Raw genomic sequence first — 23,213 nt, forward strand, 5'->3', positions numbered from 1 at the left:
AGCAATCATCAAAAATTCTCTACTCACAATTTCAATCACTACATATTCTGAACTTCATTTCGAGAAAACCCGGAATACTATCATTGTGGGCTACGATAGTCCTCGACAGCATCGGAATTGCCTCCAAACAAGATTCGACAGTTCATGAGCTTCAATTTGATGATGGGCTTAGGAAGTCTTATGATTGATCTCCACGTCTATGTTTCTATTGTCAATCTTTTCGTATCCTCAGTCATAATTATGCCAAATGTTTAATACGGTGTCATATCGTCTTACAATGTTTAATTCTACTGTCATTTTGTCTGTCTTAGTTATTACATGTTTCCTACGTTATTCAGTTTAAATCTATGCTAGTTGTAGATTATGTTGCGTATTAGCTGTAGTAAATTGCCTCCATTTGTGTATCACTAAAGATCAGCTTTGCTTAGACGAAAAACCTAGTTAAAGCGTTATGCGAAGATGAAGAAATGGTCCCTAAGTTGTCTAATCGTCCTAAAGCCTTAAAAGCAAGCGTAGCTATAATTGTGTGGGTCATGGTCAGAGCTATAGATTCACTTTTCGGTGACAAAGTAAGGCTTCATCACGCCTATTCCCTATCTATTAGTAAAAATTATCGAGATGAAGCCATTATAAGATTGTTTGCATACCATCGTTATAATTTGTGATATTTTTAATTATGGTTCTTCAAAGTGAGCCATAACAAAATAAAAGGCGCCACGTTCCTAGTTTTGATAAAACTTCTACTCAGTGAATCCAACACTCAATTCCCTATTACCGTCGATAAAATTGGCCACACTCAATAAAAATAAGTACCTATCTAGCTAGAATTAAGCGCGGCTACGACTCATCAATATCAGGGAACGCTTCAGAAAAGTATTGCAGAAAAGAAGAGATCTACCACCATTATCACTGAGGGATGAGATCTGCCTGACTGCACTACCATTCAAGGCTCCAAGACTCGACGTCCGTTGGATCACATCCGTAAGATCAGTGCGTCAATGCCAGATTATGACGCGGCATTAAACAAAAATAGTCAACATGTGATACCACCACGACAGGATATGTCTTTGGTTGCCATATTAGTGCTAATGGCGTAAGCCCACCCACCGCGGCAAGGTAACATATCCAAGGGGAGGGAGCTTAGCGGGTACTGATGAAACCAAATTCCCAGCACTGGGCCACCAGCCGAACTCTCGCAATACATTTTCAGAACTAACTCTCTCATATGTATTTTTGTACACATGCCAACCAAGTAGGATGAGTATTTAGTATTGTCCGGCTCGCTTCATCAGTTCTCCAACCTAATTTACGAAGAGCAAATAATAAAAAAAATTTAACCGTTTAACCGAATAGGTTTTGTACTGATTTTAAACTTTCTTCCTTTGAAATATTACCATGTCTCCTTTGGAGACCTGGTAATATTTCAGTGTCGACCATACATAAACAATATTAAATGTTTTAATTGTGTAATGGATCATGAAAGTTATAGTAGAAACTATAGTAGAAACGTTTAGAAAACCCATTATATTATATATCATATTATAACCCCGTTCATAAATCCAGATTTTACTTTCTTTACTAGTCGAACTAGCTGGTGGATTGTGGAGTGTCCACGTCTAAAACCAAATTGATTTACTAATTAATTGCGATGTCTCGATGTGTCGCTCCAATCGAATTGGGATGATTCGCTCCAACAATTTAATAATAGTTGGAAGCAAACTTATTGGTTGGTAGATCGCTATATTTGTTACATCTTTGCCGGGTTTGGGGATAGCAGTAACGAGTGCATGTTTCCACTTTGTAGGAAAATAACAGACACGTAAGCATGCTGTAAATATCCTAGCGCAGCGGTTTTTAACCTCGGGTTAACATGTACCTCTGGGGGTAGCTTTGCTGGTCTTTGGGGGGTACCTGAGACGAAAAAGAGTAATGGCGGGTGTTTTATTATAATTGCAAAAAAAAAACAGTGGAGTACCTCAAGCTATGCAAGAGAGGTACCACTAAAGAAAAAGGTTGAGAACCACTGCTCTACCACGGACCAGTTGTTCGCCATACGTCAGGTATTGCAAAAATGGCGCGGGACCTGTGCGCTTCTGCGCCACGCCGCCGTCATATACAAATTCACCCCGCCGTCGATTTTTTTTTACCAGTGAAGAGTTCTCGAAGAATTAAAGAATAGTTCTTGGGAAAATTTCTGGAGAAACTCCAGAGAGAATTTGTGAAGGAATTTCATAAGGAATTATTGAGAGAATTTCTTGGGGAGTATTTGTGGACGAATCTGTAGAAAATATCATGTGGATTTCTGGAGTAGCTCCTAATGGAATTCTGGGCGAAAAAAATTCCGAAGCAATTTCTGGATGCTCTTTCGGATGAAGTTCTGAACAAACTTCCTGGATGAATTCATGCAACAACTTCCGCAGGAACATTCAGAGGAATTACAGGAAGATTTCTCGAAATTCCAGGAGGAGCTTCTGGAGGAAATTTTGGAATAACTTCCACAGGAATTAATGGAAGAACATCCAGAGTTATTCCCGGAGGAAGTTCCCAAGCAATTTCAAAAAGATTTTTGAAAAGAGTTCCTGGAAGAACTTTCAGAGCAATTCGTGGAGGAATTCCCAAAGGAGATTCCCAAAGAATTTTGGAAGGATTACTCGAATAAATTTCTGAAAGAACTTCTGAAGAAACTCCTGGAGCAACGAGCAACTTCCCGATAAATTTCTGGACAAATTTTCTGATCAAGCTTTAGAAGAAATTTCAGAATAAATTTCCGTAGGAAATCCTGGAGGGACTTCCGGAGAAATTCCTGGAGTAACTTTTGGAAAAATTTCTGGAGAAACTACCAGAGCAACTTCTGGAGCAATTCCTGGAGGAGCTTCCGGAGGAATTCCTGGTGAAACTTCCGGCCGAATTCCTGGTGAAACTTCCGGCCGAATTCCTGGTGAAACTTCCGGCCGAATTCCTGGTGAAACTTCCGGCCGAATTCCTGGAGGAAGTTCCGGAGGAATACCTGGAGGAACTTCCCGAGGAATTCCTGGAGCAACTTCCGGAGGAATTCCTGAAGGAACTTCCGGAGGAATTCCTGGAGGAACTTCCGGAGGAATTCCTGGAGGAACTTCCGGAGGAATTCCTGGAGGAACTTCCGGAGGAATTCCTGGAGGAACTTCCGGAGGAATTCCTGGACGAACTTCCGGAGGAATTCCTGGAGGAACTTCCGGAGGAATTCCTGGAGGAACTTCCGGAGGAATTCCTGGAGGAACTTCCGGAGGAACTTCCGGAGGAATTCCTGGAGGAACTTCCGGAGGAATTCCTGGAGGAACTTCCGGAGGAATTCCGGGGGGAACTTCCGGAGGAATTCCTGGAGGAACTTCCGGAGGAATTCCTGGAGGAACTTCCGGAGGAATTCCTGGAGGAACTTCCGGAGGAATTCCTGGAGGAACTTCCGGAGGAATTCCTGGAGGAACTTCCGGAGGAATTCCTGGAGGAACTTCCGGAGGAATTCCTGGAGGAACTTCCGGAGGAATTCCTGGAGGAACTTCCAGAGGAATTCCTGGACGAACTTCCAGAGGAATTCCTGGACGAACTTCCAGAGGAATTCCTGGACGAACTTCCAGAGGAATTCCTGGACGAACTTCCAGAGGAATTCCTGGACGAACTTCCAGAGGAATTCCTGGACGAACTTCCGGAGGAATTCCTGGAGGAACTTCCGGAGGAATTCCTGGAGGAACTTCCGGAGGAATTCCTGGAGGAACTTCCGGAGGAATTCCTGGAGGAACTTCCGGAGGAATTCCTGGAGGAACTTCCGGAGGAATTCCTGGACGAACTTCCGGAGGAATTCCTGGACGAACTTCCGGAGGAATTCCTGGAGGAACAGCCGGAGCACTTCCTGGAGGAACTTCCGGAGGAATTCCTCGAGGAACAGCCGGAGGAATTCCTGGAGGAACTTCCGGAGGAACTTCCTGGAGGAACTTCCGGAGGAACTTCCTGGAGGAACTTCCGGAGGAATTCCTGAAGTAACATACGGAGGAGCTTCCGGAGCAATTCCTGTAACAACTTTCTGGAGGAACTTCTGGAGGAATACCTGGAGGAACTTCCGGAGGAATTCCTGGAGGAACTTCCGGAGGAATTCCTGGAGGAACTTGTCATCTCCCCGCCCGAGGAAAGGGGGGAGTCGCATGAGACGAAGACAAAATAGGTGGAAAGAAGGTGTACTGATACTGGTCCCATTGACCCACTTACCAATTCTGCCTACAAACCTGGTTCGAAATAAGTACAGCGAAACCAACAAAAAAGAAGACGAATCGAGTCATCGTGTTCCAAAGCAAAAGTATAAATTTTACATGCAAAACTGTAGGTGATGTTTATTAAAGTGTTACTTATATCCTAGGTGTACTTACATTCTAAGTTTTAGTACTTATCCTACTGTATGGTGTCCGTGTCGTGCGTGTATCCCACGTAGACTGCTAGAATTGGCCCGGAACAGAAAGTCCATGACTACTGGCGGGAAGCCAGCAACTCCGAGATCCAGTAATTCAGTGGTCATGGTGGGATGCTACGTCACCACACCACCAGAGCGATGAATGCCACCGCCATGCAGAATTTTGGATAGAAAAGACGGGCCGATCTCATGTAATCACCATCACTCTACTCTGCCATTGCTACATGCATCGTCATGCATTGTTTGGGGGTGTGAGGGCTTGAGGCTGTAGGTTCAAAATTCAGCAAATTATTCCCAGCCAATGAAATTATCACCACACTTTACCTCCTACACGGCCTATCTCGGCTCACCCTCTGTAGCACCACGTTGATACACTATGACTATCGGTCAGGTAGCACTATAAAATAAATACTGCTAGTCAGGCACAGAGCACAAAATCGGTATTGCCTGCTTGGAATTTAACTAGCGACTGATCTGATCACAGTTCCGTTCGGGATATAACGTTGGTCCTAGTTGTAGTAGTCAGTGGTCATTCTCTTATCTCTTAGTTTTATCAGTTAAGGAGAGCAATGGCTGTTTCACAAGAGAATGCTGGCAATTGGAGATGATCTCCCACATGGCATACAGTTTAATCGACTAATCGGTGGCATGTATGTATGTTTGATCTGCAGATATATGGATCAGCTCAGAATTCAGATTCTATCACACCGCAGCATTTCATATGCGCTGGCACGATGATCTTGCCAAATAGGGTATATTGGCAGGTCATGGACTATGAAGAGTTGTGGATATGTTCTGTTGTCGTGTTGTTTAGTGTAGGTGGATTACAAAATGGTAAGAAAATTGACCCCATACCTTCGTTCCGTACACTAGACTAGAAGCTCAAAATTTGCTTCCGCGGTACAAAACAAAATCAGTAGTAGTGCGCAGGTTACAAACTTCCGGAGGAATTCCTGGAGGAACTTCCGGAGGAATTCCTGGAGGAACTTCCGGAGGAATTCCTGGAGGAACTTCCGGAGGAATTCCTGGAGGAACTTCCGGAGGAATTCCTGGAGGAACTTCCGGAGGAATTCCTGGAGGAACTTCCGGAGGAATTCCTGGAGGAACTTCCGGAGGAATTCCTGGAGGAACTTCCGGAGGAATTCCTGGAGGAACTTCCGGAGGAATTCCTGGAGGAACTTCCGGAGGAATTCCTGGAGGAACTTCCGGAGGAATTCCTGGAGGAATTCCTGGAGGAACTTCCGGAGAATTCCTGGAGGAACTTCCGGAGGAATTCCTGGAGGAACTTCCGGAGGAATTCCTGGAGGAACTTCCGGAGGAATTCCTGGAGGAACTTCCGGAGGAATTCCTGGAGGAACTTCCGGAGGAATTCCTGGAGGAACTTCCGGAGGAATTCCTGGAGGAACTTCCGGAGGAATTCCTGGAGGAACTTCCGGAGGAATTCCTGGAGGAACTTCCGGAGGAACTTCCTGGTGGAACTTCCGGAGGAATTCCTGGAGGAACTTCCGGAGGAATTCCTGGAGGAACTTCCGGAGGAATTCCTGGAGGAACTTCCGGAGGAATTCCTGGAGGAACTTCCGGAGGAATTCCTGGAGGAACTTCCGGAGGAACTTCCGGAGGAATTCCTGGAGGAACTTCCGGAGAAATTCCTGGAGGAACTTCCGGAGAAATTCCTGGAGGAACTTTCGGAGGAATTCCTGGAGGAACTTCCGGAGGAACTTCCGGAAGAATTCCTGGAGGAACTTTCGGAGGAATTCCTGGAGGAACTTCCAGAGGAATTCCTGGAGGAACTTCCGGAGGAATTCCTGGAGGAACTTCTGGAGGAATTCCTGGAGGAACTTCCGGAGGAATTCCTGGAGGAACTTCCGGAGGAATTCCTGGAGGAACTTCCGGAGGAATTCCTGGAGGAACTTCCGGAGGAATTCCTGGAGGAACTTCCGGAGGAATTCCTGGAGGAACTTCCGGAGGAATTCCTGGAGGAACTTCGGAGGAATTCCTGGAGGAACTTCCGGAGGAATTCCTGGAGGAACTTCCGGAGGAATTCCTGGAGGAACTTCCGGAGGAATTCCTGGAGGAACTTCCGGAGGAATTCCTGGAGGAACTTCCGGAGGAATTCCTGGAGGAACTTCCGGAGGAATTCCTGGAGGAACTTCCGGAGGAATTCCTGGAGGAACTTCCGGAGGAATTCCTGGAGGAACTTCCGGAGGAATTCCTGGAGGAACTTCCGGAGGAATTCCTGGAGGAACTTCCGGAGGAATTCCTGGAGGAACTTCCGGAGGAATTCCTGGAGGAACTTCCGGAGGAATTCCTGGAGGAACTTCCGGAGGAATTCCTGGAGGAACTTCGGAGGAATTCCTGGAGGAACTTCCGGAGGAATTCCTGGAGGAACTTCCGGAGGAATTCCTGGAGGAACTTCCGGAGGAATTCCTGGAGGAACTTCCGGAGGAATTCCTGGAGGAACTTCCGGAGGAATTCCTGGAGGAACTTCCGGAGGAATTCCTGGAGGAACTTCCGGAGGAATTCCTGGAGGAACTTCCGGAGGAATTCCTGGAGGAACTTCCGGAGGAATTCCTGGAGGAACTTCCGGAGGAATTCCTGGAGGCGCCGCCGGCCGAATTCCTCGCGCTTCCCCCGGAGGAAGTCCTGGCGGAACTTCCGGAGGAATTCCTGGAGGAACTTCCGGAGGAATTCCTGGAGGAACGTCGGGCGGGGTGCCTGGAGGAACTTCCGGAGGAATTCCTGGAGGAACTTCCGGAGGAATTCCTGGAGGAACTTCCGGAGGAATTCCTGGAGGAACTTCGGAGGAATTCATGGAGGAACTTCCGGAGGAATTCCTGGAGGAACTTCCGGAGGAATTCCTGGAGGAACTTCCGGAGGAATTCCTGGAGGAACTTCCGGAGGAATTCCTGGAGGAACTTCCGGAGGAATTCCTGGAGGAACTTCCGGAGGAATTCCTGGAGGAACTTCCGGAGGAATTCCTGGAGGAACTTCCGGAGGAATTCCTGGAGGAACTTCCGGAGGAATTCCTGGAGGAACTTCCGGAGGAATTCCTGGAGGAACTTCCGGAGGAATTCCTGGAGGAACTTCCGGAGGAATTCCTGGAGGAACTTCCGGAGGAATTCCTGGAGGAACTTCCGGAGGAATTCCTGGAGGAACTTCCGGAGGAATTCCTGGAGGAACTTCCGGAGGAATTCCTGGAGGAACTTCCGGAGGAATTCCTGGAGGAACTTCCTGGAGGAACTTCCGGAGGAACTTCCTGGAGGAACTTCCGGAGGAACTTCCTGAAGGAACTTCCGGAGGAATTCCTGGAGGAACTTCCGGAGGAACTTCCGGAGGAATTCCTGGAGGAACTTCCGGAGGAACTTCCGGAGGAACTTCCGGAGGAATTCCTGGAGGAACTTCCGGAGGAACTTCCGGAGGAATTCCTGGAGGAACTTCCGGAGGAATTCCTGGAGGAACTTCCAGAGGAATTCCTGGAGGAACTTCCGGAGGAATTCCTGGAGGAGCTTCCGGAGAAATTCCTGGAGGAACTTCCGGAGGAATTCCTGGAGGAACTTCCGGAGGAACTTCTGGATCAATTTCCAGAAGAATTCCTGGAGGAACTTCCGGAGGAACTTCTGGATCAATTTCCAGAAGAATTCCTGGAAGAATTTCCGGAGGAATTTGTGGAGGAATTCCTGGATGAATTTGCGGAGGAATTCCTGGAGGAATTTGCGGAGGAATTCCTGGAGGAATTTGCGGAGGAACTTCCGGAGGAATTCCTGGAGGAACTTCCGAAGGAACGCCTGGAGGATCTTCCGAAGGAACGCTTGGAGGAACTTCCGAAGGAATTTTTGGGGGAACTTTCGAAGGAATTCCTGGATGAATTTCTGGAGGATTTCTTGGAGGAAATCGGAGGAAAATGGAGGAGCTCCCGGAAAAATCTGGCGAAACTTCCCGAGGACCTCCTGAAGACATTTCCGGATGAATTCCTTGATGAACTTTCCGAAGAATTTCTGGAGGAACTTCCGGAGGAATTCCTGGAGTAACTTCCGAAAGAATTTCTGGAGGATCCTGGCGAGAATTTCCCGAATAATTCCTGAAAGAATTTCCAAAGGAATTCCTGAATGAACTTCCCAAATAATTTCTGGAGGAACTTTCGGAATAATTCCTGGCGAGATTTCTGGAGGAATTGGACATACTTTTGGAGGAATTTCACCGCCGTACCAAACTAAACTAACTATATACAAAACGCTCATTAGACCGGTAGTCCTCCACTGTCCTCCACGGACACGAGACTTGGTCGATGCTCGTGGAGGATCCGACGCCTACAAGAAGGCGAGGTGCACAGCGAGCAAGGTGGATCGATTAAGTTGAGGACGATTTGCGGACCCTCCGCAGACTGCGTGGTTGGCGACGTGCAGCCTTAGACTGAACTGAATGGAGAAGACTTATGCCATTCAGTATGTATAAAGTAGAACCAAATTATTCTTCTTACGAAGGCATAATAGGGGAAAGTGGGGCAAGATCGACATATGGGGGGTAAGACAGCCAGTGTTGATTATGACTTAAGTGAGCATTATATTCACGTTATTAATACGTGGGACGGTTAACAATAATGTAAAAGGCCCATACAACTGAAAAACGTACTTTGACAACCTCACTTGTTCTTAAATTTTGATTTTAATATGGTTTAGTTGAAACTCGAATTTTCTTATAAATTCATTGTTACAGAGGTTTGAAGGTTTAAAGCCTAAATGACTAATTTTTCAGCACAAATTGATATTTATCATGGCTTTCATATTTACATTAATAATTTGAAGAGATTTACAGTAATTATTATCAAAAGTAATAAATCTTTGGATATATTATGTCGACTTGGGGCGGTATTGCCAACTGTATTAGGAACAAAGTCATCTCCAACATATCATCTAGTGGTCATCAAATCAACATGGAATACGACATTTTCAAGTGAAGCATCATTTGAACATAATCCCTAGAAGTGCAAGAAATGTGTTACCCGTTCTAATTAAATTCAACACACTTTTGATATAATTTTTGTTCCTTGCTCATGTGGCCCCGAGCATCATAAAAAAACCCAGATTAATCCACCTAGCGGTGATGATGCCTTTCTCGTGCGGTAAAAAATAGTATTTTGGCCATAACTACCAAGCCTATTGTCCGATCCGTCCAATTTTCAATAGGAAACAATGGGGCAGTATACTGCGTCGAATGCAGCCTGTTGTTCAGGGTAAGTGCATTCAAAATGAGCTAGACTTTTTTACGCGCTTTTTTATGAGAAAAAGTATTTTGACCATAACTACCAAACCCATTGTCCGATCCGTCCAATTTTCAATAGGAAACAATGGGGCAGTATAATGCGTCGAGTGCAACCTGTTGCGAGTAAATTGGTTGAGGGTAAGTGCAAAAAAAGTGAGCTAAACTTTTTGCTCTTTTGGTGCGCACATATACACACACATACACACACACACACACACACACACACACACACACACACACACACACACACACACACACACACACACACACACACACACACACGCACACACACACAGACATCACCTCAATTCGTCGAGCTGAGTTGATTGGTATATAACACTATGGGTCTCCGAGCCTTCTATAAAAAGTTTGTTTTTGGAGTGAACATATAGCCTTTACGTATACTTAGTATACGAGAAAGGCAAAAATGCCATTGGGTTATTTTTCAATTATTACACTAAAAATTACGCTAATAATTCTTGGAAATGTGTGTAATGTCCCCAAAAGTAAGTAAGAAAAGTAAGAAAGAGAATTTTTCCAATCTCTTGTCTGAAACCCATGAATTAATGCCTCCTGATGAGGTGTTTGGGTGGGATCACTACACAGGTTTAACGACGATTTTCCTAACCATGTGATTCCCATGAGCTTGCAAAAAAAAATCTGCTTTGACATATGTAGGAAGAACCACGCAAGAGAAATTGACAATTCAGGCTTCTATGCTGAACAGAAGAACTGACCCTTTGTGTCAAAGTTGCCGCAAGCGACATATTTTGCATTGGGTTGCAAAGTTTCAATGTTTCGGTATTAAGAAGGTTGCTTAAGGCTTCTTTAAATCATGCTACTGGGTGTACGATGGCAATTTATCTGAGGTTTCAAAACATTAGCAGGGCAGTACCAATAATAGCGTTACGTTCGAATGTGAGTGCATATTGTAACGGAAGCTGTGGAAGGATTTCAACATGCCGCAAAAGTGTTAATCATATTGATCTTGTTTGTACAGGACCAAAATGGTGCTTGAGCAGTAGGTCCATGATTTGTTGGTTAGCGGCTTGCAAGGTAAATACAAGAAATAACTGAGCGTAAAGCAAAGAGTATAATTGTCGCCGAAAAATGTAAAACTAGGCATGGACCGAGCTGAATGGAGAAGGCTTTTATGTATTGCACAGGCCACTCCGGTCTTAGTCTGGTAATAAAAAAAAACCAGCTCCATACTTATAGTAAGAAAAATTGTGCTTGTCCTCACGATGAAATGGAAGATCCGGATTTTCCAAAAGATCACAACAGAGACCACACTGACCTTAGTTTGAATAAATGAAATGAAATAATTTCCATTCTAATAATGTCATCGCAAATGGTGCTTTGCAATGATATTTAATAATTTGGCATTTTCCGGATATTCCGGATCTTCCGAAGGGTCATAGTAAACATATTTAGGCCACAAAATCAAATCCATACTCAGAATATGAAAACAAATGCATTTATAAAATCCTGATGCTTTTTCGATGAAATTCGCAGATTTGCCATTTTGTGGGATCTTTCAGATCTTCCGGAGGAGCAAACGGTGGTTAGAAGTGTGCGCCAAAAAAAGAATTGCTTTCGAAATGCCGAAAGTACTGCAGTTAAAATCCTGAGTAAATTTCCGTTAAAAAATAGCTTACCTTGGAATTTATGGACAATTTAGGGGCTCTTTCCAGAAAATAGCGAACAATTTCTCATGAACATAAAAAAAATAACCTTTTGGAAATTTTATTAAATTTTCTGTGGAAATTCTCAAGGATTTAAAACCCAAAGAATTTCACTTTGAAATCAATTTTTTTTAAGGGAGAACGCCGTTTGGTCGAAGGCCATAAAGCCCAAAGCTGGTCGGAAATGTCATTGCCGAAGAAATCATTAAACCGAAAGTCGATTGATCGAAAATCATTTGGGAGTGCCCGAAAAATGAGTGAAATTTTTTACGCGATTTTTTCGTATGAATTTGTATTTTGGCCATAACTTCTGATCCCATAGTCCGATCTGGCCAATTTCAAATAGGAAACAATGGGACAGGATTCTGCATTGAATGCAACTTGTTGCGAGCAAATCGGTTGAGAATAAGATCCCGAAAAATGAGTGAAATTTTTTACGCGATTTTTTCGTATGAATTTGTATTTTGGCCATAACTTCTGATCCCATAGTCCGATCTGGCCAATTTCAAATAGGAAACAACGGGACAAGATTCTACGTCGAATGCAACTTGTTGCGAGCAAATCGGTTGAGGATAAGTGCCCGGAAAATGAGTGACATTTTTTACGCGATTTTTTCGTATGAATTTGTATTTTGGCCATAACTTCTGATCCCATAGTCCGATCTGGCCAATTTCAAATAGGAAACAATGGGACAGGATTCTGCGTCGAATGCAACTTGTTGCGAGCAAATCGGTTGAGGATAAGTTCTCGAAAAATGAGTGACATTTTTTACGCGATTTTTTCGTATGAATTTGTATTTTGGCCATAACTTCTGATCCCATAGTCCGATCTGGCCAATTTCAAATAGGAAACAATGGGACAGGATTCTGCGTCGAATGCAACTTGTTGCGAGCAAATCGGTTGAGGATAAGTGCCCGAAAATTGAGTGACATTTTTTGAGTAGTTTTGCGCACACACACACACACATACACACACACATACACACACACACACACACACACACAGACATCACCTCGATTCGTCGAACTGAGTCGATTGGTATATAACACTATGGGTCTCCGGGCCTTCTATAAAAAGTTTGTTTTTGGAGCGATCATATAGCCTTTACCGTATACTTAGTATACGAGAAAGGCAAAACCTGTTAATACCAGTTTATAAGATACTGAACGTCATTAATCAGTATTTATTCATACTTATGTAACAGACAGGTCATCATTAAGGCGTTTCACGGACAAATCAGCAGAATTCGAAGGAGTTTCACTATTTTACAAGGGTTACCGCTTAGAATGGCCATCTTGCCCCACTTTTCCCTATCTGCATTAAAATGTATACAATGCTCAAAAACGGCACTGATCCATCTTACTTCGTAACCCATCTTGCCCCATGGCTCCTATTTGTTGATCTCTTGGGAACATCGCTTGCATCGCCCTGGAATATTTAGTTGGGTTCATTGAAGTAGTATGTACTCCAAGTACTCCAAAAACCACATGTACCAGTTGGAGACAAATTAGTAGAAAAAGAACCGACTCGAATATTATCGAATTTTCGGCTTTGCTATTGAAATTCTATTTGAACTCTATTTTGTTAAGGCTGTTTACGTAACTCAAATTTGTTTTTATAATATTCTACGAGGAACATGAACGCTTGATATGTTGCTTCAGACTACATAATAAAACCACTTAACTCTCGACCCATTTCAGTTTCAACCGGAATTGGTCCTGATTTCGGCCGGCTACGACGCTGCGTACGGCTGCCCAGAGGTTTGTATCCGTTCAACCGTCACTAATTACTTTCCGTTTTCTTTTCTCAACCCCACTCCACCTGTAGTTCAACCCGCAGTTGGTAATCGTTTCGGCCGGTTATGATTCTGCTCTCGGAGACGACAAGGTACGGTCGGGTCCGATCATGCGCCATCCATCTTGTCACGTTGCCTTCATTGAAACATAACTGGTCTAATCGAAATTCTCTCATCTTTCTGTCTATCGACTGAAAAAAAATAAACACATCTAAAAGCAAAATCAACCTTTTCCGACAGGGTCTAATGGAGATCACCCCGGCATTCTACCCGCATCTTCTGGCTCCGCTCATGTCTCTCGCTCAGGGGCGTGTCGCCGTCGTTCTGGAAGGCGGCTACTGTCTGTCATCGCTGGCCGAAGGCGGCGCCCTCACCCTCCGAACCCTACTCGGCGACCCCTGCCCCTTACTGGTAGAGAAGCTACAGCCCCCGTGCGAAAGCATGCAACAATCCATTCTGAACTGCATCCATTCCCATCGACCGTACTGGAAGAATCTCCAGCTGAACGACACGTACGGACTCGAGGAGCTGAACAACGTCAACCCACAGCCAAACTTCCACCAAGTACATCAGCTATTCGTCGAGCCGGATCCTCAGCCCGAACCGGTCCGCTACGAAACGCGCAACTGCTACCCACTGCAGAGCACGTCGGAGAAAGCCTGCATCGAAGAACGCCTGGCCATGCTTCAAATCTCCACCCGACTTACGTTCCCGTCGACCCGGGTGTGCTTCGTGTACGACGAACTACTCCTCGAACATCGGAATCTCCACGAAGATCTTCACCCGGAGCAACCACAGAGGATCGCCAAAATCTACGCCCGCCACGAAGAGTACAAACTGCTGTCACGACTGAAGCGCCTTAAGCCACGCCATGCAACGACCGCCGAACTGTGCATGGCCCATTCCCGGCAACACGTTAACGTCATTCGGCGGACAGTCGAACGCGAAGAGATGAAACAGGTGGCGGATAAGTTCAACTCGGTTTATTTCCATCCGAAAACGTTCGAGTGTGCGACACTGGCGGCTGGGTCGGTGTTGCAAGTCATAGACGAAGTGCTGAACGGTCAATCAAGGAGTGGAGTGTGTATTGTACGACCTCCTGGACATCACGCCGAATCAGACATGCCGCATGGGTTCTGCATTTTTAATAATGTGGCGATTGCCGCACAGTACGCCATCCGCGATCACGGATTGAAACGGGTGCTGATCGTAGATTGGGACGTTCATCACGGTAACGGCACGCAGCATATCTTCGAAAGCGATCCGAGGGTGCTGTACGTATCGGTTCATCGGTACGACAATGCGACTTTCTTCCCGAAGAGCACGGATGCGAACTACAACGTCGTTGGGTTTGGATCAGGGGAAGGGTTTAATGTGAACATACCTTGGAATAAGAAAGGAATGGGAGACCAAGAGTATTTGGCGGCTTTCCAGCAGGTTATCCTGCCGGTGGCGTACGAGTTCGACCCGGAGTTGGTGCTGGTGTCCGCAGGATTTGATGCAGCAATCGGCGATCCGTTGGGTGGGTGTAAAGTGACTCCCGAGGCTTACGGGTACTTCACGCAGTGGTTGTCCTCGTTGGCGAACGGACGGGTTATCGTTTGCCTGGAAGGTGGATACAATGTAAACTCGATTTCGCATGCCATGGCATTGTGCACAAAGTCGCTGCTTGGCGATCCACTACCGTTGCTACATTTGAGTTCGCGATACAACGGTCCGAACTCTGCGTGTATGGATACGTTGAGAAACGTCCTGTCGGTGCAGGAGAAGTTTTGGAAGTCTCTGCGGTTTAACAAGAAGCTTCCGAGCTTTAAAACTGGCTCCGGAGCGGAGCCAGACCTGAATGGTGCCTTCAGTAAGATGCATCTGTCGGTGTCAGCCACGGAGTCATCTAGCAGCGGGTCCCCTTCGTCGGCGGGTTCCTCACCGGTTAAGGATTCGGATGATAGTGGAGCCCCGTGCGATGGAGACCAACAACCCGGTCCTAGCAGGAAGCGTAAAACGGATGATCAACCACCGGCCGATACCAGCGCTGGCAGGTCCAGCAGTGGTGGCGAGAAGCATGAAACGCTTAGGGATTATCTGGCTGCCAATCTAGAGGTAAGTCGATGATGATGATGGGTTTTTCTGGAGAAAAGATAGAAGTTATGATCGACGGTATGTTTGCAGGCCTTACAGAACGAGGAAATGTTTGCTGTCGTTCCACTGCGAGACTGTCCACACCTGAAGGAACTCAACCCGGACAGTATTCCTGAATGTGAGTATTTGAAAAAGAGAAATTGATTGATTGAATTGATGATTGATGAAATAGTTTATTGAAATTTGGCTACAGCCTCACATCACGGGCATCTTGTTACTAATTTGCGCTGCATTCTCGTAAGAAAATCATGGAAAAATTATCAGTTTTTCTCAAATTATAATACCTACTTGTGGACCAGAAACTAATAAAACGCGACGCGAGACAAGACATAACACTTATCGTTTTTACACTCGTCAACTAAGATTTAAAAAATTACCTTTTACGTCGACCGGTTTCGGGCGCGATGTTGCCCATCATCAGGACTATGTCCAACTGGACATAGTGGACATAGTCCTGATGATGGGCAACATCGCGCCCGAAACCGGTCGACGTAAAAGGTAATTTTTTAAATCTTAGTTGACGAGTGTAAAAACGATAAGTGTTATGTCTTGTCTCGCGTCGCGTTTTATTAGTGTCGTGCTGTTTTTACGTTAGCATAAACCACAAAATCAAAAGTGGACCAGAAAGTTTTCTCCAATTGTTACTGAGTGAAAATGTGATCAGCGAGATTATTTTCGGGACCATGATTTGTGAATGAGGAAAAAAAAGGTTCGAATCTAGACCTCTAGTGCGTATTCTAGAATTGTTTTCCATTAGGGTACTTTGTAATATCTTGTCCATTGTCAAACGGTTGTTTTATCTGTACGACTTCTGTCAAAGTCGACTTATCTGTCCTTCAATTTTGGTATCGCACGAAGCAACTCGAATAACTTGTTCATTATGATCTCTAATCCAACCAGCTCTCAGTACAAACGCGCCCTGCACCGGCTGTGACTCCGCGGTGGAAAACTGGCTCTGCCTGCACTGCTTCCGGGTGCAGTGCGGTCGCTACATCAACGAGCACGCCATGCTGCACAGTTTGGAATCGGACCACGCGCTCGCCCTAAGTTTCAGCGACATCTCGGTGTGGTGCTACCGGTGCGAATCCTACATCGACAACCCGGTCCTGTACGCGTACAAAAACCTGGTCCATCGGGACAAGTTCGACGGCGAAGAGTTGGTGTGGTCCTACGGTAGCGATCTGCTCTTGGAGGTAGCGAAGCCTGCGGCAGCCAAAGCTGGGAAAACCAAGGAATGATATTTGTTTTTGTCCAAGATCTTGGTTCGGATATTTATGCTCTATTTGGCCAACTATCTGATAACTGCCTACTTCAAGTGAGGTCCCTTTTCCCCAGAGGTGCTCGAATTTCTGTTAACAAACACACTTACAACACACCCATACAAGTATTATTGTTTACGTAGGACTGCTGTTGCTATTCAACGTTAAGAATAGTACGCTAGTATGAGTGTAGCAAAACCTGTTGCTACGTTTATATTTTATTTTTTACCTGACTTATTGAAACATTTTAAACTAAGCAAGTTTAGATCTATCTAAAACCTTTAGAATAACAAAACTCAAGTACGTTCAAATTAATAATTTAATACCATGCAACTAACAAACGATGCTAACCAAAGAAGTGATAGCAAACTAATGTAGCTTGACACAACTAACCGAAATAAAATAAAAAAGACAAAACCTGAATTGTTGACCAACGATTAATAAGTTGTTAGAATTTAAGCAAGATGTAGGTCATTGTGGTTTAATTATAGCTCCTAGTTAATAATCCCAAATGATTCCGATCCGTAAAAAAGTGAGATATGAATGGAGATAGTTGGGGGGCCATCGGAAATTTGTTAATGTTTGGGCCAAATAATCGCGCACCATACACTTGCAAATGTTAATGTATGAAAAATGTTAGCTTAGAAACTCACTAGTTATAATACAATGAAAATGATAATTTATGTTCAGACGACTAGTTTTACTTTGGCGCCGAAATTGAAGAAGCGTTTGGTCTCAGATTGTTGTCCCGCAACGTGCCTCACCCACCGGTTGTCGCACATAGTTACGTCACCCTTTACCAGTATGGTAATGTAGCCTACCGAAGCTCCTAAAATTACCAAGAAAGGCTGAAGTAGATCAAATGGATGGAACCCGGCACAACGATTGGAAAGTCAAATTTTATAAAGTTTTTTACCTTTATTGAGTTTTTTTTTTAATCGGATTAGGTTCCACACTATTAGGAAGGGGAAGTAAACCAGAGGGGTTCCGTTCCCAGACCAAACATGATGGGTCCCGCCGAGTGGTGCTTGGCGAGCCGGAAAAGCCCCCTTTGCGAGCCACCCAAGGGTCTCTCCAACTTATTTTCCAACTGATTAATTAAAAGCGCAGAACACAATGGAGACTTCTTAGGAAAATTTTCTTTTTTTTCTTGAAAAAGTTGTTCGAAGTGCTCGAACTAGCGTTTCAGCTGGTCAGTTGGGTCGGTCAATAACTGATCATTAGCGTATTTCACAGGCATCGTTGCATTTATCTTCGCCCCCTTAAGCGTTGTGAGATATCGTAGAGGAGGCGAATGTCCGCCCACGCCCGCTCGCTTGACATGAGCGTTTTACTTCCTTCTCCAGAGCCGAGTATCGTTGACGGGCTAAGACTTTGGCTCCTCTTGGTTTTGATCGCTCTATCGCGGTTTTGACTTCTCTTCGCTCTTCTATCTTCCTCCAGGTCTCATCGGTGATCCATTGTTTTATCTGGGTGCGCAGTTCGCTCAGACTATTCTCGCTGGTGGCGATGAAGGCATTCTTAATGGCCGTCCATTGGTCTTCCACGGCTCCACGCTGCCATCTTCCGAAATATCTGCAGCACGCGTCTCCAGTTCTTCAACGAAGGACCGTTTCACCATGGCATCTTCCAGTCGGTGTGTGTTGTACCGTCGTCCAACTCTCTCCTCCTGCCGACGAATCCGCGCAATGCGCAGGCACAACGACCACAACGCGCATTTTTGGCTGATGCAGATGTGGTCGATTTGATTTTCTGTAAAGCCGTCACGGGAGTTCCACGTGGCCTTGTGAACTGGTCTATGAGCGATCTCCCGATCACCATGACATTATTACGACAGAAGTCTGCGAACAGCTCTCCGTTTTCGCTCATTTCTCTGATACCATTTCGTCCCATGATGCGCTCATGGTTCTAGTTGTCGGATCCGATCTTCGCATTGAAGTAGTCCATACATATCTTGATGCCACTCTTCGGAATTCTATCTATGACGGCATTGAGTTGGCTGTAGAAGTTCTCTTCAAAAAACGTCTTCACGTCAAAATCGTCATCGGTGACATGAACGCTCAGGTAGGAAGGGAGGAAATGTATAGACCGGTCATCGGACCGGATAGTCTGCATACCGTATCGAACGACAACGGCCAACGATGCATAAACTTTGAAGCCTCCCGCGGAATGGTAGTCCGAAGCACTTTCTTCCCCCGCAAGAATATCCACAAGGCCACATGGAAATCACCTAATCAAGTAACGGAAACCCAAATCGACCACGTTCTAATCGACGGTAAATTATTCTCCGACATCACGAACGTACGCACTTACCGCAGTGCGAATATTGAATCCGACCACTACCTCGTTGCAGTATGTCTGCGCTCAAAACTCTCGACGGTGATCAACACGCTTTGGAGGCGTCCGCCGCGGCTAAACATTGGGCGGCTACAAGACGGTAGACTAGCCCAAAACTACGCGCAGCAGCTGAAAGTTGCACTCCCAACGGAACAGCAGCTAGGCGCAGCATCTCTTGAAGATGGTTGGAGAGATATTCGATCCGCCGTTGGAAGCACCGCAACCGCTGCACTAGTCACGGTGGCTCCGGATCAGAGAAATGACTGGTATGACGGCGAATGTGAGCAGTTAGTTGAGAAGAAGAATGCAGCATGGGCGAGATTGCTGCAACACCGCACGAGGGCGAACGAGGCACGATACAAACGGGCGCGGAATACAAAACTCGATTTTACGGAGGAAAAAGCGCCAGCAGGAAGATCGAGACCGTGAAGAGACGGACGAACTGTACCGCGCTAATAACGCACGAAAGTTTTATGTGAAGTTGAACCGTTCACGTAAGGGCCACGTGCCACAGCCCGATATGTGTAAGGACATAAACGGGAACCTTCTTACAAACGAGCGTGAGGTGATCCAAAGGTGGCGGCAGCACTACGAAGAGCACCTGAATGGCGATATGGCGGACAACGGTGGCGGTATGGTAATGAACCTAGGAGCACGCGCGCAGGACATGCGACTTCCGGCTCCGAATCTCCAGGAAATCCAGGAGGAGATAGGCCGGCTGAAAAACAACAAAGCCCCTGGAGTTGACCAACTACCAGGAGAGCTGTTTAAACACGGTGGTGAGGCACTGGCTAGAGCGCTGCACTGGGTGATTACCAAGGTTTGGGAGGATGAGGTTCTGCCGCAAGAGTGGATGGAAGGTGTCGTGTGTCCCATCTACAAAAAGGGCGATAAGCTGAATTGTAGTAACTACCGTGCAATCACATTGCTGAACGCCGCCTACAAGGTACTCTCCCAAATTTTATGCCGCCGACTAACGCCAATTGCAAGAGAGTTCGTGTCTGCTATTCAACATCGCTTTGGAGGGAGCAATACGAAGGGCAGGGATTGACACAAGTGGTACGATTTTCACGAAGTCTGTCCAGTTATTTGGTTTCGCCGACGACATTGATATCATGGCCAGTACTGGAAAAGGTCGTGATCGTCACAAGACAAAGAGCAAAGCGCCTTTTTCTATTTCAGGCGACCAAATGAAAGAATCGTGGGTTCTTTGATCAATATCGGATGAAAGGCAGTCATGAAAGGATGTTGCACTTTATTTTACAATTATAATTTCTAAATTATTTTAAAAGATATATGTGAAGAACAGTGACTAGTCGATAAACTAATCATATTCCTTTAATTCACTGAGTTAAAAGTGTCAATAAAGCAACAACAATAAAGCAAATATTGCACACTTTCATGCCCTGTCACGGGACAAATATTTTTTGAGATTTTTGTAGCATGCCATTCGTCCGTCGTGTTTCTATAGATATTGAAAGGAGCAGATATGTAAACATCGCGTGACATCTCTCATTGAAAATGAGAAATTCCAGTACTGATCATGGCACGTAACTTTGAGAGGATGGAGGAAGCCTACATCAGACTGAAAAGCTAAGCTAAACGGATTGGACTAGTCATCAACACGTCGAAGACGAAGTACATGATAGGAAGAGGCTCAAGAGAGGTCAATGTAAGCCACCTACCACGAGTTTCTATCGGTGGTGACGAAATCGAGGTGGTTGAAGAATTCGTGTACTTGGGCTCACTGGTGACCGCCGATAACGATACCAGCAGAGAAATTCGGAAGCGTATAATGGCTGGAAATCGTACGTACTTTGGACTCCGATCGAATAGAATTCGCCGCCGTACCAAACTGACTATCTACAAAACGCTTATAAGACCGGTAGTTCTCTACGGACACGAGACCTGGACGATGCTCGTGGAGGACCAACGCGCACTGGGAGTTTTTGAAAGGAATGTGTTGCGTACTATCTATGGTGGGGTGCAGATGGTGGACGGTACGTGGAGGAGGCGAATGAACCACGAGTTGCATCAGCTGTTGGGAGAACCATCCATCGTTTACACCGCGAAAATCGGAAGACTGCGGTGGGCCGGGCACGTAGCCAGAATGTCGGACAGTAATCCGGTGAAAATGGTTCTCGACAACGATCCGACGGGAACAAGAAGGCGAGGTGCACAGCGGGCAAGGTGGATCGATCAGGTGGAGGACGATTTGCGGACCCTCCACAGACTACGTGGTTGGCGAAGTGCAGCCATGGACCGAGCTGAATGGAGAAGACTTTTATGTGCAGCACAGGTCACTCCGGCCTTAGACTGATAATAAATAGAAGTTCTCTTTGTCTTGCAGATCGGCAGCAGCGGTTGGCGCATAACATTGGTTTATAGTAAGGTTTCAGACCCGTGTTCTAAGTTTGGCAACGATTATCCTTTCACCTATCCTTTCAGGTTCCCGCTTCATAAGCGCAGAGTGTGTCTGGGCGCATAGTAGGACGCCAACTCCGCGATGCCGAAGAGCGTGTTCACGGACTTCACTCAGTCCCAGGTTCTCAAGCTTCAGGCGGCGTGCCTCATTGGCAAGTTGTGCCAATTTATCCTGCTGGACTAGGGTTAAAACGTTCCATGTTCCTATTCGTGTCCGTTGTTTCGCGCTAAGAGTCGTTGGCGTAACATTAGTCCGTATTCTTTTATTATCTGATTCTCGAACAAATTGATGTTTCGGGAACAGTAGGTTGTTGGCCCCAGGGTTCCTATTCACCGCGATGGGGCTGCCATCTTAGGTACAGCTTCCGGAGAATAGCATTTCATACTCAGCCGCTGGATGCCAGATGCCTTCAAAAGCAGGCGCACCTCCTTGGTGAGCAGACGCTCGATCAGTCGGGTCAAATTTGTTTAAGGTCCCACTCAATTCCAGGACTAGGCTAGTGCGCTTGCGGACATATGTAGGTTTTTATAGAATCCAACAGACCCCACTGTCGAACCCCACCACATTCTAGGCAGACCCCACAGGACGCATCCTCTCACTCTAGCTGATGTCAGAATGACAGCAGTGCCCAGGCTACACTACCAGCTAAGTACGCAACCCTTAGCTGGCGGTCAATTGTCATCGGAAGACCCTTGGAAGCGTGAGTATTGGAACTTGTGAGGACCAGAGCTATGTTAGGCGCTCCTTCTCGGATGTCTCTTCGGCAGGTTTAGTCATAACGAAACCAAATCGTTGGATGTAAACACGGTGACCCCTCCCAGTTTCACAGTAGCCGGGCAATCAGTGGAGAATGTTGAAAGCTTCTAATATCTTGGTAGCCAAATGGCTTGAGACGGCGGTACCAAGATCGACATAGGCGCACGGATCAAGAAAGCAAGAGCTGCCTTTGCGAGTTCAAGAAATATCTGGAAAAACAGGCAGATAAGATAAGTGAACGCACCAAAATACGAATTTTCAACTCCAACGAGAAATCTGTGCTGTTATACGCTAGCGAAACATGGTGTGTATCAGTGGAGAACATTCAACGGCTGCAGGAGTTCATCAACAGATGCCTGTGGTATATAATTCGTATGGTATGGTGGCCTCACAATTGGATCTCAAATAACGAGCTCCTTCGTCGTTGTCACCACAGGCCGATAGCAACAGGAATTCGGGATCGGAAGTAGGGCTGGGTCGGTTACACTCTACGTAGGGGCGGAAACGAAATCTGTAAACAAGCATTAGACTGGAACCCAGCGGGACATCGCAGCAGAGGCAGACCCAGAGGCTCACGGCTGCTACAACCGTCGATGCACGAGAATAAGAGTAACATTGCCTTGCTGTCCGACCCGTACTGCATCCCTGCTAAACATAGCAGTTGGGTTACAGACGAGGTTACGGATAAGTCCGGAATAGTGACCATCTGGACTTGTGGGAGGTACCCAATCCAGGAGATAGTGTCATCTCCTGATGATGAGGGTTTTGTTATAACAAAGGTAAACGGAGTTTACTTTTGTAGCTGCTACTGTCCTCCATGATGGAGCATAAAGCAGTATACTAGGGTGTTGGACAATTTTGTAGCGAGACTAACAACCAGGAAATACGTTTTATGATCAGCTATAAATACCACCAACAGAACCACAAGGCGGGCCAGTAAAGCTGATCTAGGATGGCGTTCCTCGCAGCACGACCCAAAACTGCTGGGAGAATCACTACGGTGGGAAAATCGGACTCTAGGCCTTAGTGGTGATGAGTTATCCGATGTCCTAACACGACGTAACAATGTCCAGGAGCAGTGGACGAGCACGATAGCTGATCATTGCAGAACCTGTCTTAGAGC

General features: G+C 45.9%; 2 protein-coding genes and 1 long non-coding RNA gene across 8 annotated transcripts in view; 1 reads left to right on the forward strand and 2 right to left on the reverse strand.

The window, feature by feature from the left end:
• LOC134207723 (histone deacetylase 6) overlaps positions 1–17,261 on the forward strand; it is a 287,433-nt gene extending 270,172 nt beyond the window's left edge. For 5 of the 6 annotated variants that reach the window (XM_062683566.1, XM_062683567.1, XM_062683568.1 and 2 more), the window contains 4 exons: positions 13,080–13,139; positions 13,415–15,274; positions 15,344–15,431; positions 16,214–17,261. In XM_062683566.1, the coding sequence (XP_062539550.1) occupies positions 13,080–13,139; positions 13,415–15,274; positions 15,344–15,431; positions 16,214–16,551 (2,346 nt within the window). In that variant the 3' untranslated portion in view covers positions 16,552–17,261. Of the gene's footprint in view, positions 1–13,079; positions 13,140–13,206; positions 13,267–13,414; positions 15,275–15,343; positions 15,432–16,213 lie in introns of all 6 variants that reach the window. The other variant, XM_062683565.1, reaches the window with a different exon arrangement.
• LOC134215807 (post-GPI attachment to proteins factor 2-like) overlaps positions 1–23,213 on the reverse strand; it is a 405,279-nt gene that overhangs the window by 358,046 nt on the left and 24,020 nt on the right. The window lies entirely within an intron of this gene.
• On the reverse strand, positions 4,332–4,901 carry LOC134215787 (uncharacterized). Its single transcript, XR_009980311.1, has 2 exons — positions 4,760–4,901; positions 4,332–4,700 (listed from the first exon to the last, which is right to left on the reverse strand). It is a non-coding gene; the product is annotated as an uncharacterized LOC134215787 (long non-coding RNA).

The sequence above is a fragment of the Armigeres subalbatus genome, chromosome 1 (assembly GCF_024139115.2).
Source record: "Armigeres subalbatus isolate Guangzhou_Male chromosome 1, GZ_Asu_2, whole genome shotgun sequence".
Taxonomy (NCBI): domain Eukaryota; kingdom Metazoa; phylum Arthropoda; class Insecta; order Diptera; family Culicidae; genus Armigeres; species Armigeres subalbatus.